Here is a 15750-nt window from a genome sequence, read left to right as displayed (position 1 = left end):
GCCAATGGTCATGAAATTGGGGTTGTCCTTGGCCAAAAACAGCACGGCAAGGAACGTGCATGTCATCGCCTACGCAAGTCACCTTCTTTCATCGTCCGAACGGAACTTTACCATCACTGAACGTGAGTGCCTGGCGCTGTCACCTGTCTGGCGTGCCTGGCGCTGTGTGTGCGCTGTCACCAAATTTGGACCTTACTTGTTTTGGCAAACTTTTTCTTTGATTACAGATCATCATGCCCTCTGCTGACTCTCGTCGTTCAAGGATCCGTCTGGACGTCTAGATCAGCTGAGACTCCAAGAATGCTCGTCTGTTATGCTCTACAAATCTGGACGACTGCACCAAGACGCAGATTGCTTGTCATGCCACCCTGTCGATGCTCCCAACTTCATTGACCCTGACTCAGACGTCTGCGTACTGTTCATCCTTGCTTCGAATGATATCCCCACCGAACAGCGACGAGACACTTCTTTACGGCTGATCATCGACCATCTAACCGCTCCATCACCAGAATATTCTGTTCGCCTGTTTGAGCTACACGACAACGTTCTGTATCGTCGTAATCTCAGCTCAGATGGCCCAGAGCTTCTGCTTGTCTTACCTCGCCATCTATGCTCCAACGTTCTTCACCAGCTTCACGACGTACCAACTGCCGGTCACCTATGTGCCTCGCGTACTTACGCCCGCATCCGAGGCGTCGGTTCTTCTGGCCTAGCATGTACCGTTCTCTGTGCCGCTACATCGCTGCTTGTGAACGTTGCCAACACCGCAAGCGTTCTTCAGCGCTGCTTGCAGGCCAGCTACAACCTAGTGTTGTCCCTGTAGAGCCATTCTTCCGCGTCGGCCTTGATCTTCTAGGCCCTTTCCCTGCGCAATCTCGGGAAATAAATGGGTTGCGGTCGCGACAGACTACACCACCCGCTTCACAAATTACCAGAGCATTTCCGACAAGCGGTTCTACAGACGTCGCTAACTTTCTCCTCTACGACGTAATTATACATCATGGCGCCCCTTGGCAGCTGCTCACCGATCGCGGGAGGTACTCCCTCTGACGAGTGGTAGATGACATCCTTCGTGCCACAGACGAATGGACTGACCGAGCGCTTGACCCAAACTCTAACTCAGATGCTGGCCATGTATTTTTCACCTGATCACCGTGACTGGGACAGCACCTTGCCATTTGTTACCTTCGCGTACAATTCGTCACGGCGTGACACCGCAGGATACTCACTGTTTTATTTACCGTTTGGTCGACATCCATGCATTGTCATTCGAGACTCTCTTTCCGTCGGCTCCTCACTCGCCTACTGAATACGCCAGTGACGTCGTTGCTTGAGTCCGTGCAGCTCGTCAACTTGCCCGCGACCGACTCTGTGCTTCGTAAGAATCTCAAAAGTCCCGTTACGACAGCCGGCACACAAGTGCCCACTTCACTTCTGGCTATCTGGTCCTCCTATGATCGTAATGTTGCCGCCTTGGCCTGTCAGAGAAGCTCCTCCCACGTTACACCGGGCCCCACAAGGTGCTGCGTCAACTCGGTGACGTCAATTACGAGATTATACCCTTGGCTCTGCTACTTCGACCTCCTCGCTACCAACTGATGTTGTTCGACGTTTTCCGGCTGAAGCCACACTACCCTTCTAGATCTTCACCTTCGTAGCAAGCGCTAGGACAGCGCTTCCGCCGCCGGAGGGTGATGTTACGGAGCGGTGGATACATGGGTGAACGCAAGGTTTGGCAGAGCGATGAAGACGATAAGAACACGTGCACGTGGGCCGGATCAGACATCTTCTCTTGCCCTAGCTTTATTTGTAAATATCCTGTATATATATACTCCGCCTACATTTCGCCTCCGTCATATTATCTGTGTCGGCCAGGAAAAGGGGACGACAATGGCAGCACTTTCCCGCACTTTACGTTTAGCGACACATGAAGATTATGAAGCCACCCCTCTAGAGCACATGCAGATATTCTTGCAAATACCGGTAAATGGGATTGATGCCTCTTGCTGCCGAGAGAAATGTGATATCGTCTGCATAGACATACGGTTCTACACATCCTGGCGCAGTGGAAGGGAACTCATTAGCAGGTTAAATAGTACAGGAGACAGAACAGCCCCTTGGGGCACACGGTCCTCTTGTATGCTTGTACTTTGTTGATGAAAACCGTTTTGAAAACAATTAAATTCTCTGCTTCTTAAAAATACTAATATCTATGCCCTTATATGTATCTATGAAAATTGTAGGACCGTAATGTGTCCAGCAGTAGTGGATACTTGACGCTATAATTTGTTTTCGCTAGGTCAAGCGTCACTAATGCACTAAATTCTTTCCTATCGCGAGCAAGTTGGAAACGGCTTTCCAAGTCTACATGCGCACACCAAATGGAGAGACCAGGCCGGCAAGCCTATTTGACTTGGACTCAGCAACGCATTTTCAGATATATATGATCCATCATGCGGCTACATAAAATTATTTCAATTAGTTTTACCATATTTGATGTAAGAGAAATAGGTCTAATATTGTCAAGACTGTAACCATGCTCCCTGTTTTTTCAGTAGCGGAATTATTTTTGGCTGTCTTCCTATCTGGATTCTTCTAGAATGCACGAGTCTTCGCCTCCAGCCGAATTTCTCTTTCTCCGGATTCCCCAATCTGCGACGATTTCAGCAGATATGACAAGTCGTTAAAGTTCAGTAGTAATTTCGGACGGTGCAATGACGTTGCTGATAGAAGAATTCCTAAGGAAATGTTTAACAGCGCCTAGAAAGACTGTCGATCAAATTGATCGATATTTATAGGCGCGCTAACGAAATAGTTAGGGAAGGTGACATAAAGAACCAGATGTCGGCGTAAATGCCTGGACGGTTGAGGGAGGGAGAGGGGAACGTTGCGTGTCCCCTTAAATATGTTTCCAGGTTGCCCAAGAAAGAATATGGGGACCATGCACACTTACTCCATCCCTAGTGGCCCGTGGGCGCAATGACCAATCCTGTCAGCTTCCCGGCATGCATTCATGGTGTACCTTGCAAATGTCCCGAGTAAATTTGGCTCATAGTCGCGATTGCACCCCCATTTCTGGCCGCTGTTCAGGTGTTATTCGTAGTAGGTTGGTTGGTTGGTTTGCCTCCACTTGTGGCTCATGCTCACTATGGGGGATAGGCCAAGAATCGGGTGAGTTAAGAAAATAGTCATTCCCGATATTTTATCTTTGAGGGCCTCTTCTCTAGGACATTATCATAGGGTTGTTGGTGCAACTGTTACAAGCTTTATAATTGAATCAGGACGATTCCCGTGCTAAATTATTAAATTTTTATCTTACTTCTTTTTTATCTATTCAAAATTTAGCATTAGTGTTTACTGTTAAAGTAGTTGCAGGTGCGACCAGCAGAACTTTCCGCTTTCTTTCTTTCTTTCTTTCTTTCTTTCTTTCTTTCTTTCTATCTTTCTTTCTTTCTTCCTTTCTTTCTTTCTTTCTGTCTTTCGACAATCACAAATAATCGTTTTGCAACAAGAATCAAACGCAGTCAAGCTGACGTCGACGTGCAGGTGTGGTGCTTCTTTTTTTTCGTGCGGCGGTCATTTCTCTCATTTCGGGTGGAGAGGGAGGGGGCAGAAGAGAAGTTTTGCCTGGGGACGAAGTGTGGGGAGGGGTTCACCCAAAGATTTCCGGTGGATCGAGGCCCCGCTACCGCCACGTGTATAGTGGGCGCCCATCGGTTCTGCCTGAATTTTTTTCTTTGTGTTTTTAATTTACTCTGCGTTCTTTCTTTTTAAATTCGGGACAAGTCGTTCATCTTATTGAATCTGTAACATTAGGTATGCGCTTTTTCGAAAATTGGCACAGTGGGAACGAGCCACGGGTCGAGGGGAAAACAAGAGCTACCTTCTATCGTCACAGGGCTGGTCTGGTGCCCTCCCCTCTGTGCCCAGTCTGTGGAGAAGATGAAACAATAGATCATTTTTTCATATTCTGCCGCTGTTTTACTTCTTTAAGAAAGAATATTCTAGAATCAAGATTTACACAGCTTGGTTTAAGCTTCTCAATTATATATATCCTTTCTCTAGGAGCCTCCTCTCTTGGAAAGTGCCACAGGGATATTTGCTCAACCGTGGAGGAATTTATAATTGCTACAAAGAGATTGTCTTGAATTCTTAAGCATTTTATTTTTGTTCATTACCTCCAGTTAGCTTTACCAATTTTAGTATTTCATAAAGATTGCCTAATTTCATCCAAATCTTGGCCAATCCCCCACAGTGGGTGTGTGCCATCGTATAAGGAATACCACACCATACCATACCATAGAGTGCGCGCCCGCGAGACGTCCCCTCGTCGAGGCAGCATAGCTCGCTCATCGCCATGCTGAACCTGTTCAGAAACAACCGCGGTGGCAACACTGCGGCGGGGCCCAGCGGCCTTCGAGTGCCGCTGGCGCCCGATCGGCGTGTGCGGGCGCAGCCTCGGTACAAGGCGGCCGCCTGGCTGCTCTTCCTGCAGATGGAGAAGACGCTGGGCCGCTTCCACAGGGTGCTCAACCTGCCCGGCCTGCAGGACTTCCCGGCGAGCTCCCCCGGCGGCTCGGCCGCGGTCATTAGCTTACCCTGGACCGGCCACAAGCAGGAGGCGGCGTGCCCGCTCGGAGACCGAGAGTTCCGCGCCTGCCTGGACGACGAAGGGCGACTGCTCAAGCCGCAGGAGCTGCGTCTTGCCGTCTACAAGGGCGGAGTCGAGCCATCCCTAAGAAAGGTCCGCTGAGTAACTTATCTGTACAGATACTCATACAGATATACAGATTATATGTCGGACACCACTGTGGAGAGCTCCAGAATAACATTTGCCAACCGGTATTCTTAAGGTGACCTGGTGCGAGCTGATCAGCTCTAGAGCCACCGTCTTATACCTTAAGAATGCCGGTTTGTTGCAGGTGGAGAGCACGTTCAGTGCTCTTCACTGTATATATAGATAACATACCCGTCCGCGTTCCGAATCGGAAGTTGCTAACGGGGAGACAGTCTCCGAATACGCTGCTGAGAAGTCGCTTACGTGCAACTAAATTCCGAGCAGGTCGTCTGGAAGCACATTCTGAACGTGTACCCAGAAGGCTTGACGGGCCGCGAGCGGTTGGCGTACATGCGCCGCAAGAGTGACCAGTACCTACAGCTACGCACCGCCTGGAAGGCGCTCGTGGAAAATCCCGGCTTCAGCGGCGACATCCAACTGGTCAGCAACATGGTGCGCAAGGACGCTTTCCGCACCGACCGCTCGCACCCGTTCTACGAGGGCGCAGACGACAATGCCAACGTCGTCTCGCTCTTCAACCTGCTCACCACGTTCGCGCTCAACCACCCGTCACTGTCCTACTGCCAGGTGAGGCGAAATTCGAAGCGAATAATATTAATAATAAAACGCACGCTCCGCACGTGAACAAGGAGACGCGTGGATCGCTTCGTTCTCGCGTCATATTGTGCAGTAGCCTTTTACAAGGAAGCGCAGTAACGCGCCGCGCACCCTTTTGACCCATTCGCACAGGGCATGAGCGACCTGGCGTCACCTCTGCTGGTGGTGATGCGCGACGAGCCGCAGGCATACGTGTGCTTCTGCGCGCTAATGCGCCGGCTGGGGCCGAACTTCAACGCGGACGGCGAAGCCATGACGCTCAAGTTCAAGCACCTGTCCGATCTGGTGGAGCACTTCGACTCTGCTTTCTTCAGGTACTCTTTGCCATTGCAATACCCGTGCTGCTGTAATGAGAAGCATTCTTCTCCGAGTCAAGCCAGTTTTTTTAGGCTGCCTCAATGCACACCTCTTCCCCCGTGCGAAGCTGGGGGCGAGGAGGGCATCGAGTCGTTTTGAGAGCCGGCGCCAGCTCGCGGTGATTATTTCATATGTCATCACCACTACGCTTCCGGCACTTCCTCGTTTCGGCTCCATCCGCCATGTTTATACACCAGCTGCGCGATGGGCGCACATGGTATTCAAGCGCCAACTGAAGCGCCGCAAAATAAACTGTGAACGTCAGGTACCGCAGGGAGATGGTAAATAAAGTTGAATAAACAAGATGAAACAAATTAAGGTGTGTGATAATGATCAGATCATAGAAAACTATACACTTTTTTAAAAATCATGTAGCGATCCTCGCCCTTACGCCTTTCGATCTACGACGCTATTTAGCATTTCTGAAGCTCTGGTTTATAATTGTCATGGCTAATTTCCATCGCTGTAGCGTATCGATGAGTTACCACGATCATCCGCCTGTCGTTGGCGGGTCCGGTCCGGTCCCATCATGCATGCGAGCTTGCCAAGTCCCGCACATCTTTCAAGCTTCAAAACACATTTTTTGTCGTACAGCCCTGTCATTCTTATAGCACCGCTGTCAAAGTCATGCATACCTTGCTGAGTGGAAGGCCTTAGTGTGCAAATGAGAACACTTGCGTATGTTTCACAGCACGAAAATAAAACTGTATATCGGACTCTCCGGGTGTCGATATGCCGCAGAAGTATGACAGTCGTAAATTTCAGCTATGCTCTGGCACCGAACCCGGCGCAAAATTGGGAAGCATATTTCGCGCCTCGTATTGTTGCGAAGCTCTGGCCGTACACCGCGGTAGCTCTAGAAGTATAGCCTGCGGTGAATCAAACGCAACAGCCGTTGAACGTTTAGGCGTGCTTACGGAACGAGGCGTAACCTTTTCTGCAACTAAAATATTTTATTACAAAACCTGCGCTCGTGTGGCGACCACTGCAAATGAACCTCGAAACCTCACACGTTTTTACACCGACACAGACACTAAAATGCAGTACAACTAAATCTTACAAGGCGGTATGTTCACGTTATACAAACCGCATCCAACCGACGCGCCCAAGTGCTCGGACTATAGTGTGATTCTGAGCCGATGCAGATCACGTTAAAATATTTGTGACAATATGGCCTTTCTTACCACCGAATGAACAAGTAGGGGAAAAGCGTTTCGGTCCTCCCCCCCCCCATATCCTGATTTGTACAAATGAAATTCCCTGCATCTGAAATCACGACCACTTTCATTGTAAATTGAATTGCGATCACAACAAAAGCTTGCGTGTCTTCGCCGTGAAGTGCTCGAAAACGTCGTCAAATGAAACTGATGTTGTGAATCTCCTGCTCTATAAAAGGTAGCATCACCCAAAAAGCCGCCCCCACGACGTGGTTGTAACTATCGCTTGGTCTTTACGTGCGTTAGCTTCGGAAATGTTATTTCGCAGCAGGAGCGCTGGCTACAGGAACAGCAGCGGGGGAAAAAAAAGAAATCAGCTGAAAAACGCGACAAAATTTCGTGCGTATACTGTTGTGTTCAAAGCGACTTCTCTGAGCGAGTGAAGCCATGGCATAGACGGTCATTCTATTTTCTCCTGTAATCCGAGATCTCAGGAGTCGAATTGCTGTCATCGTCTTTATCAAACAAGACGCAAGTAATTGACGTCTGCTCAACACTCACTGAGAGACTGAGGAGGCTCCTGCAGGGCACGCACGAGGTCAAAAGCCCCACGTGCGAACCTCGATTCTCCGGACAAAGGTTTCAAACATCGGAAAGAAAACGGCCGGGCGATACATATTGTAAGATTTGGAGTCGGGCTTGTAGGGCGATCGGAGGAACTTGGGGCGACAGGACTAGGCGAGCAGGAATTTATTTACATTTGAAACAAGTGATACATTTAAACAGTCCAGCGTGACTCCCAAATGGAGCCCTCAAAACGAAGCATACAGCAAACAAGCACACAGCTCACGAGTACATTGACGAGCACAGAGCACGACGACGAGCGCACTCTAGCCGCCGACAACAGCTGGTTAAATCCACTTCGTGTTCCCTAGATCCCTTGATGAGGCAAATCGTTCGACGGCATCGTAAACAAGCCGCCTCTCTGCGGGACGGTTTACAAACACACGTACGCACTTTCACTGCACTCGGAGCTGACCTTCGCAACGCGGCCGTTGTGTTGTCCATTGTCCTGCGTCCCCGTAGCCAGGTGGTCACGCCCGACCCCAGCCGGCGCCTCTAAATTCCAGGGCGGACCTCGCACAGTGGCCTCCGCCGCTGCCCATTGTCTGGCGTCTTCAAAGGCCCGTGAAAAGGCACCGCAAGGCATCTCCTTCCAGGAAATCCCCCTGCTTCAGTCGAACCGTGAAGGCGTTGGCGATTTCACTAACAATAGCTGATCGCGTTTAGTCATGCGGCGCCTAGGGGTCGTTGACGCAGCACCTCGCGGCCCCTACGAAACGAGTCACCGCGGCAGGTGTTGAAGGCTTCCATGGTATCTTCGGGGAAGCTCGCCACAATCGCAGCTGCAGCTGGCTGCGAAAACTTTCATGTTTCCACCTCGGCAGGCCATTCCTAACAATATGCTGCTCCTCTTTGGTCATGCAGAAATGTTCATTTATCTCGGTTGCGTTGATTCTATTAGACATCTTTCTTCTCCGGAATTGTCTCGCAGATAGAGCAAGCTTCTGAAAACCTTATTAAACCTTATTAAATGCTGTTGTGAGCTCAGCATTGAGCTCTTGAGGAGCCCAACTAACCTTCATAATAACCTGAAAAAAAAAAACAGGGTGACAACTTCCATGCAGCACGCACGGTTGAAGCTCTAGCTGCATCTCCGGGTGCCTCATTGAGTTCACAATCTCTACTAACTCACTCGGGATCTCTGCGCAGTTTTCACGAACGGCCTTCCCAGCTTCCGCGCGACAGTCGTGGAAAAAGACTTCAGAGCTCTAAGCTTTGTGTTGAAAACATGAAGATTTCTCTCAAAAAGTGCGTGGCGTACAACACCATTTGCAACGAAGTTTTAGACAAATTGCAGAGAGCTAAAAAAAATCTAACAGCATTTTGTTCTCTGCTTGTGATAAACAATCCGTCGACGAGCACCAGGTTCAGGTAGTGGGCATAACAGTGAAAATATACAAGCTTGCCGTTCTGTTCGCACTTCGCTTGGACACTGCAGGTACGTGACCAGATATGTTAGAAGCCCCATCTGAACCGACATCGATGCCAGAGAAAACAACTTGCAATGTTGCGAAGACAGACTTGCTGTCCATGTTTGTGAGCCTTTAAAGATCGAAAAACTCCTCAAATGGCCTATTTCCAACCCCTCCAAAAGTATCTATACAGTCGAACTCTGATATATTGAACCGAAACATAACGAATTATTGCGTAGAACGAACGGCTATAATATAACCTTGAAAATGCTTTTATAATATTGTTACGGTGAAGGGAAGGAAGAAGTTGAACTAGACTAGAGCTAGGAAGACGAAGTCTGGCAGTTGCCTAAACGCCATATACCTCAGTTGTAAATATACATTATCTTACACTCGTGGGCCTGGTTTCTTCCTGCAACATTTTTATTTTTATTCGATATATCGAATTACCTATATATCGAACCTTGTTTTGTAATCTCCTTCAGATTCGATTAATAAAGACAAACAGCTACTCTTTTCCCCTTGAAGCCGCCAGATAATTGATGAACCATGGCTGTGTACGGCAATCGTAAGGTTATTTTGCATTGTCTAACTCGCGTATACAAACGTTCTTCGACCCCGACTTTGAATGATCTCGCAAAATGGGGTCATACGTTTTCGGTAGCCTTTATAATTTCTAAATATTATCCAGTGTGCCTTCTGAACGGCCTTCCTTCTTCCGCTAGCAGCAGGACTACGACGCCAAAAACAACGTCGCGTTTTCGTTGGCGTCGTTCCTCTGTTTGGCAGTCTCGTCGAGCATCTAGAAGAAAAGCAGTTCATTTGTTCACATGGCCCTCAGGTTTTTTTCATGCTGGTTGAACGCTTGCATCGCGTTCTGTTGCAGACAGATAGCTCGAAAAAGGATGTCGCCAGTTTCGCTCACGCCCGCCATAAAAAAAGCGTTTACGAAGTCACAGGTGTCCCCTGTCTTCTTTCGTCTCTGTACGCGTGGCGCCTTTTTCGCGCCTCTTTCGTGCCCCGCGAGACGCTTGTCGTGTTCCTTGTGCCTTCTTCTTCTTCGTGATTTGGGAGAGGGAAAGTACGCTGAATTCTGCAGCCCATATGGGAGCACGGCGCAGCGTAATGGGGATGGTGGCGGGGGATGAAAGATGAGGGGATAGAGGGGGAAAGGGATGTAGGTTTCAGGCAGCATACGTCAGCATCATCCAGGGGCGATGGCCGTCGCGCGAGGCAGATGCCCATGGGAGGCCGAAGTCTAGTGGCGATCTAGGAGCCCGTTTGAGTACACATGTTCAAGCAGGCATGTCAGTGCCGGAAGCGGGCCGGGAAGAGTAGGTGTGTTTCTCAGTCTCTGCCACCTACCGTCGGTAGGTGGCAGAGACTGGAGCACGCTCCTGGGCTAATGCAGGACAGGTGCAAAGTAGGTGCTCGAGGGTCTCGGCGTCACCATACCTTCTGCAGGCCGGCGAGGCGATGCGTCCCTTGGCATGGAGCCTAGCTGCCGTCCACGCGCAGCCCGTGCGCATTCGAAGGAGTGTGGAACGGTCCCATCGCGAGAGACCGTTCTCAGGGAGGAGTTTTGGGGCTCGGTTGGTAGCTACCCTGTTATCCGGATGGCTGGAAGTGAGCAGCTGTTTTAGTCGCTGCCTGGAGAAGTCCGATGCTGCGACTGCTCTGGTGAGTGGAACAGTAGGGTGGTGGGCGGCCTTAGCAAGGACATCCGCCTCCTCGTTTCCGGCGATCCCTACGTCAGAAGGCACCCAGTGGAAGGAGATGGCTACCCCCACTGCAGAGAGGGCCGAGATTTTTGCTCTCAGGAGAGTCTCAGTGACTCCGTGCCGATGGTGATCTGAGAGTGCCTGGAGAGCCGGTCGCGAGTCACTTAGCACCGTCACTGATTTTGTCGGGAGGTCCTCCGACAGGAGGCCTGCAGCCGGGTGGAGTCCCGCCAGCTCAGCTGCTGTAGAGCTCGGGCGGAAAGGAAGTCGGCGCTGCCTGCTCCTGCTCTCAGATGGGATAGTGTAGGCCGCCGCTGCGGAACCATTGGAGAGCACGGAGCCATCCGTGAACATGAGCAGCCTGCCGTCCAGCTCTTCCAGGAGTTTGCCAGTAGCAGCCTGTTGTAGTGCTGCTGCTGGCGTCCGGCGCTTTGATGCTCCATTCAGGGACAAGTGCACCTCTGGAGGTTGCTCGTGTGGCGGAGATGTAACCATGGGCACTGGTCGCTGCACAATCAGCTCCTCGTAGAGCTGACAGAGCCCCCCCCCATGAGAGATAGCGGCTGGCTCCGCAGTCGGCAGAGCAGAGCCCCACCATCTGGAGCACGGTGCAGACGGTCAGTGTGCCCAAGGGCACGCTGGAGCATGTGCAGCGACAATGGCCATTCGCCAGCCTCAGCCAGTGTGGCAGCAATTCGGGAGTGCTTGGGGAGACCGAGGATGCTCCTTAATGCACTTCTGTGCAGTCTCACGAGCTGTTGCTTCCTGGCTGGAGATAATAGAACCAGCGGCAGGGCGTATAGCAGGATGGATGTGGCCGCAGCTTGGTTCATCCGCAGCGCCCACTTAACAAAATTTGCGCCCCTGTGCTCAACCCACAGGGAAGGAAAGGAGGGGGGTGGCTCTCTCGTGTGCACGCCTATGAGTATAGTGTCTAGTTGCCGCTGAACAACAAGTAAAACGGAGAATTAGCGGCAGTTTTGTGGCATGCAGCGTAATAAGCGAACGTTGCGTAGGGCGAAACAGTAGCCACCTAATCGTGGTGGCCGGGCGAAAAATATAGTTAGCATGTCGATGAGTGTGCGGTTCAGTCCCTTAGTGGTCCATTGGTCTGAAGATGACAGGAGGTGGTGAACGTCAGCGTGATAGAGCAATAGTGCAAGCTGTCGGCGATTACTTTGGAAAGTAATGTACTGCCACATTCCGCGAAGAGCTGTCGTGAGGTCACCGTGCACTAAGATAATATCGTGAAGGAGATCAGCAACGTAAAACGTTGCGCACTTGGTTGGAAATGCTGGAGTACGTGTCGGCGTATCGTGTCGCGTAATCGGTTGCCAATGCCATCCAGCTGTTTAAAATAATAGAGGTTTAATAGAGGTTTGAGGAGACCGAGGATGCTGGTAGGTCATAGTTGGTAGTTGGTAGTATAGTATAGTAGTTAGTATAGGCATAGGTAGTATAGTAGTTGGTAGTATAGTTAGCAGGTCATAATTAGCGAGAGCTATATATCACCACGGCGAGTGTCCATTGCTAAGGACACTCGCCGTGGTTGCTTAATGGCTATGGCGTTGGGCTGCGAAGCACGAGCTCGCGGAATCGAATTCCAGCCACGTGGTCGTAGGTGCGAGAGATCCAGGGATCCCCTGCACTTAGCGCGTCATGAAATTTGTGGAGAACAGCTTAGCGAATGTTTTGATAGAAGACAATAAAAAGGAAAGTGCCTTCAGGGTAAGAATTACGGTGGTACAAAACGTCATCCTGGCCGACGAACAGCCGTGGTGATAGGTCGCTAACCGGAGATTTCACTCTCTCAATGAGAGTGCGCAAGGCGGACGTAGCTCAATTTAAGAGGCCTAAATGCAGGCACAAGACTTGCACATACAAAATTTGAGCGCCAGTAAACCGAGGCTGTTTATAGCGTCGCTGTCGGAAATTTCGGTTATGTCTGCAGGATAACGGGACAAGCAGTCGCCATCGTTGGAATGTGTACTGCTCGCGTAAGCAATGCTGGCCGACTTAGTGCCGTACTTTTCACCGGCCTTGCCGTATATCCCCATGACCTGGTACTCGACCTTAACTTTATTTCCGCCCACTCTGGAGTTGTCGATCGGGACTCCCGCCTTTCTCTAATTCTTGATCCTGCTGCTCCGCCCGAGAGTCACTCTGGTCCTGCGGATTTTTCACGTGACGCCACAAATCGTCACATGCATCGAACAGTCGCCTTCACAATTTGTTCTGGACGCTACTACATCGTCATCCCTATCATACTGTATACTGTCGCCGACAGTGTCGAACGCACAACGCCACGATGGCCCTTTGTACGGTGCTGGCTTTTGCTGCCAACCGTACATGCCTTTCCGTGTTATATTTTGGTCTTAGCTAAGCAAGTCTAACCACAGGGAATATCACTGGTCACTATCGATGCCTTAGCAGATCACCCTGCTAGAATGTTAAATCAAATTATGGGCTTTACGTGCCAAAACCACTATCTGATTATGAGGTACGCCGTAGTGGGGGATTCTGGAAGTTTGGACCACCTGGGGTTATTTAACGTGCACCTAAGTCTAAGCACATGTGTGTTTTTGGATCTGCTAAAATGTTTGTCGTTGACGCTTCCTGTGGGAGCCTGAAGTCTGTTGATTGTCCTGATGACAACTTAAAGGGACACTAAATGTTAATATTAAGTCAACCTGGATTGTTGAAATACCATCCCAGAAACCCCGAAACGCTTGTTTCGTGCGAAGAAGAGACTTACTTTAAGAGGAAATGCGTTCCGAAGCGTCCGCGTACCTCTAGCGCAGTTCAAATCGCCCGCCCTCCGATGGAAGAGTGGCGACGTCATGGTCTCATGGTGACGTTGCGCCGTCGGCGAGTAAAACGGCGCCCGCAGACGGCGCTACGGCTTCGCAAAACGCAAACGCGCGACCAGAAACAGAGCCAAGACAGAGCCGACAGCAGCGCGAAAGCGGAACTATGGTGGCTAGCGGAAGGGAAAGCGCGCGACGATAAGCTGGTTCTTTATTTTATGACGCCAACTTCGACGCTCGTTGCAATAGATGACCCTGACAATGACACATTTGCTCGCGATGCTGGGCTCGACGTCAGCGATTTAAACACTGATGAACGTGACCTGCTGCTGAGGGCTTGCGCTGCCGGCGTCGTTGCGTACTACTACGACGGCGGCCTGCTTTGAAAGGCACTCCACACGACTTCAGTAAGTCGGCGTTGAACTCGTAATCCTCTGGACGAAAGTGCAGCGAGCACACTACGTGATTTTTCGGCTCTCTGCCAGCGCGCTGCGGCAGAGGTACGGCACTTAACCACATCGAACGGAGAGGTTTACTCGTTGGCACACAGTGATAAGTAACGTTGGATTCGCCGCTGCAACTGCCCCTGGCCAAGTTCCGCGGACCGTTCGTGCATCCCACGATATCACATGGATGTGGCATTCTCGCTGCTTGTTCCAAATGCAAGTTTCGCGAGCCAGCAGGACCACCGCAGCACGACGCGATAACGAAACAACTGAAACTCCAAAGCGCGCGCGGAACAAGGTCGAGCGCGCAGAGTCGAGCGAAAACGAAACCTTTCTATCACCCATACTACTCATGGGTAACGTCAAAATGTTTTTTTCCTAGAATCGAATAGAAGTAGACAAGTAGCATTTTCCTACGTCTTATAATCTAATGAAATGATATTTTAATACGAGTAGTTGAGTACTAGTGACATAAATGATGATGAGGAGTGCCTTCGTCATCGGGCTATAGTACCGGAATGTCGCTGGGGAGTCTGAAATCGTGTCATGCATTTACCTCAATTTCTCGGTTACGAAAGCTCTGTTCGCGATTATATTGACGCCTTAGACGTTCTAGAGCATTGCTTTATCACTTTAACTTGACTTCATAGTAACCTTTAGTGTCTTAGTGTCCCTTTAAACGAATGATTGCCACAGACCTACCACTCGAGTTGGCTGACGTTCTCTATTGTTGCGCTCTCGTATGACCAAATTATCACAGAAGTGTTTCCAAACCTTCCTGTTAGCCAAGTATCATCCGTGAACATGCGAGAATGGGGTAGAGTCACTGCATACAGCTCCGAAAATATGTATCCGCTAGAACTAGTCTTTTGCTAAAAACAGAGCTGTTTTGTACGCGACTCTCCTATAAAATAGATTGACTGCGCGACTCGGGCCACCGGGGATCTTGAAATCCGCTTACAGGTACCTTGAGAAATTCGGAGCCCACGACCTGCTCTTCTGCTACCGCTGGCTGCTGCTGGAGTTGAAGCGCGAGTTCGCCTTTGACGACGCACTGCGCATGCTCGAGGTGCAGTGGAGCTCACTTGCACCGATGCCACCAGACGGCGAGCTGCCCCTGTTCGAGCGGCCCTACCACATGGAAGGGGCCCTGCCATGTACGTTGCTGTCGACGCACGCCGATTCCAGCTCGCAGGGCAAGGCGCACGTCACTAGCCGACAGAGCCCGCCGCCGGCTGCAGAGGCCTCGCCGTCGGCGTCCACCATGTGCGGCGGCGGGTCAGCAAACGGTGACAAAGACGAGCAGTATGTCTGCAAGTCCGTCACCACGTCCGTCACACAAGAGCTGAGCACGGAGCTGAACAGCACGAGCCGGCGACCGGGCACATGGTGCGACGGCCATGGCGACAGCGCGGGCAAGCACGCCTCTGACACGGAAGACCCGCTCAAGCCGAACAGCACTGGCGACGAGCATCATGCGTTCCAGGAAGGCGGCGCTTCCTCTAGCGGGGCCTGTACGCCGGAATCGGGCGCTGTGCCGCGGACGAACGCTTCTATTTTCGCTAAGAAGGCCCGCCAACGATGTGCGGCCAATATGCGGCTGCCGCGGCCGCAGGAACTTGGCGGCGGCAACCCGTTTATGATGTTCCTATGCCTAGCGATACTCACGCAGCACCGCGACGTCATCATGCGCGAAGGTATGGACTACAACGAATTGGCCGTGCATTTCGATAAGCTGGTGCGCCAGCACGACTTGGCCAGCGTGCTCCAGCGGGCCAGGGCCTTGTACTCCGAGTACTTGCGCCTCGGATGGGACGAACCGTGGGAATAG

The 15750-nt window shown here is 50.9% G+C and overlaps 1 protein-coding gene across 1 annotated transcript; it reads left to right on the top strand.

Annotated features, from left to right (window-relative positions):
- Positions 1-4357: 4357 nt before the first annotated feature.
- LOC142570407 (TBC1 domain family member 25-like) lies at positions 4358-15750 on the top strand. The gene is made up of 4 exons (XM_075678792.1): positions 4358-4744; positions 5063-5365; positions 5528-5709; positions 14883-15750. The coding sequence occupies exons 1-4, from the start codon at positions 4358-4360 to the stop codon at positions 15748-15750; spliced, it is 1740 nt and encodes a 579-aa protein (XP_075534907.1).

This window comes from Dermacentor variabilis, chromosome 2 (assembly GCF_050947875.1).
Source record: "Dermacentor variabilis isolate Ectoservices chromosome 2, ASM5094787v1, whole genome shotgun sequence".
Lineage (NCBI taxonomy): Eukaryota > Metazoa > Arthropoda > Arachnida > Ixodida > Ixodidae > Dermacentor > Dermacentor variabilis.
This window is presented reverse-complemented; position numbering and strand designations above follow the sequence as displayed.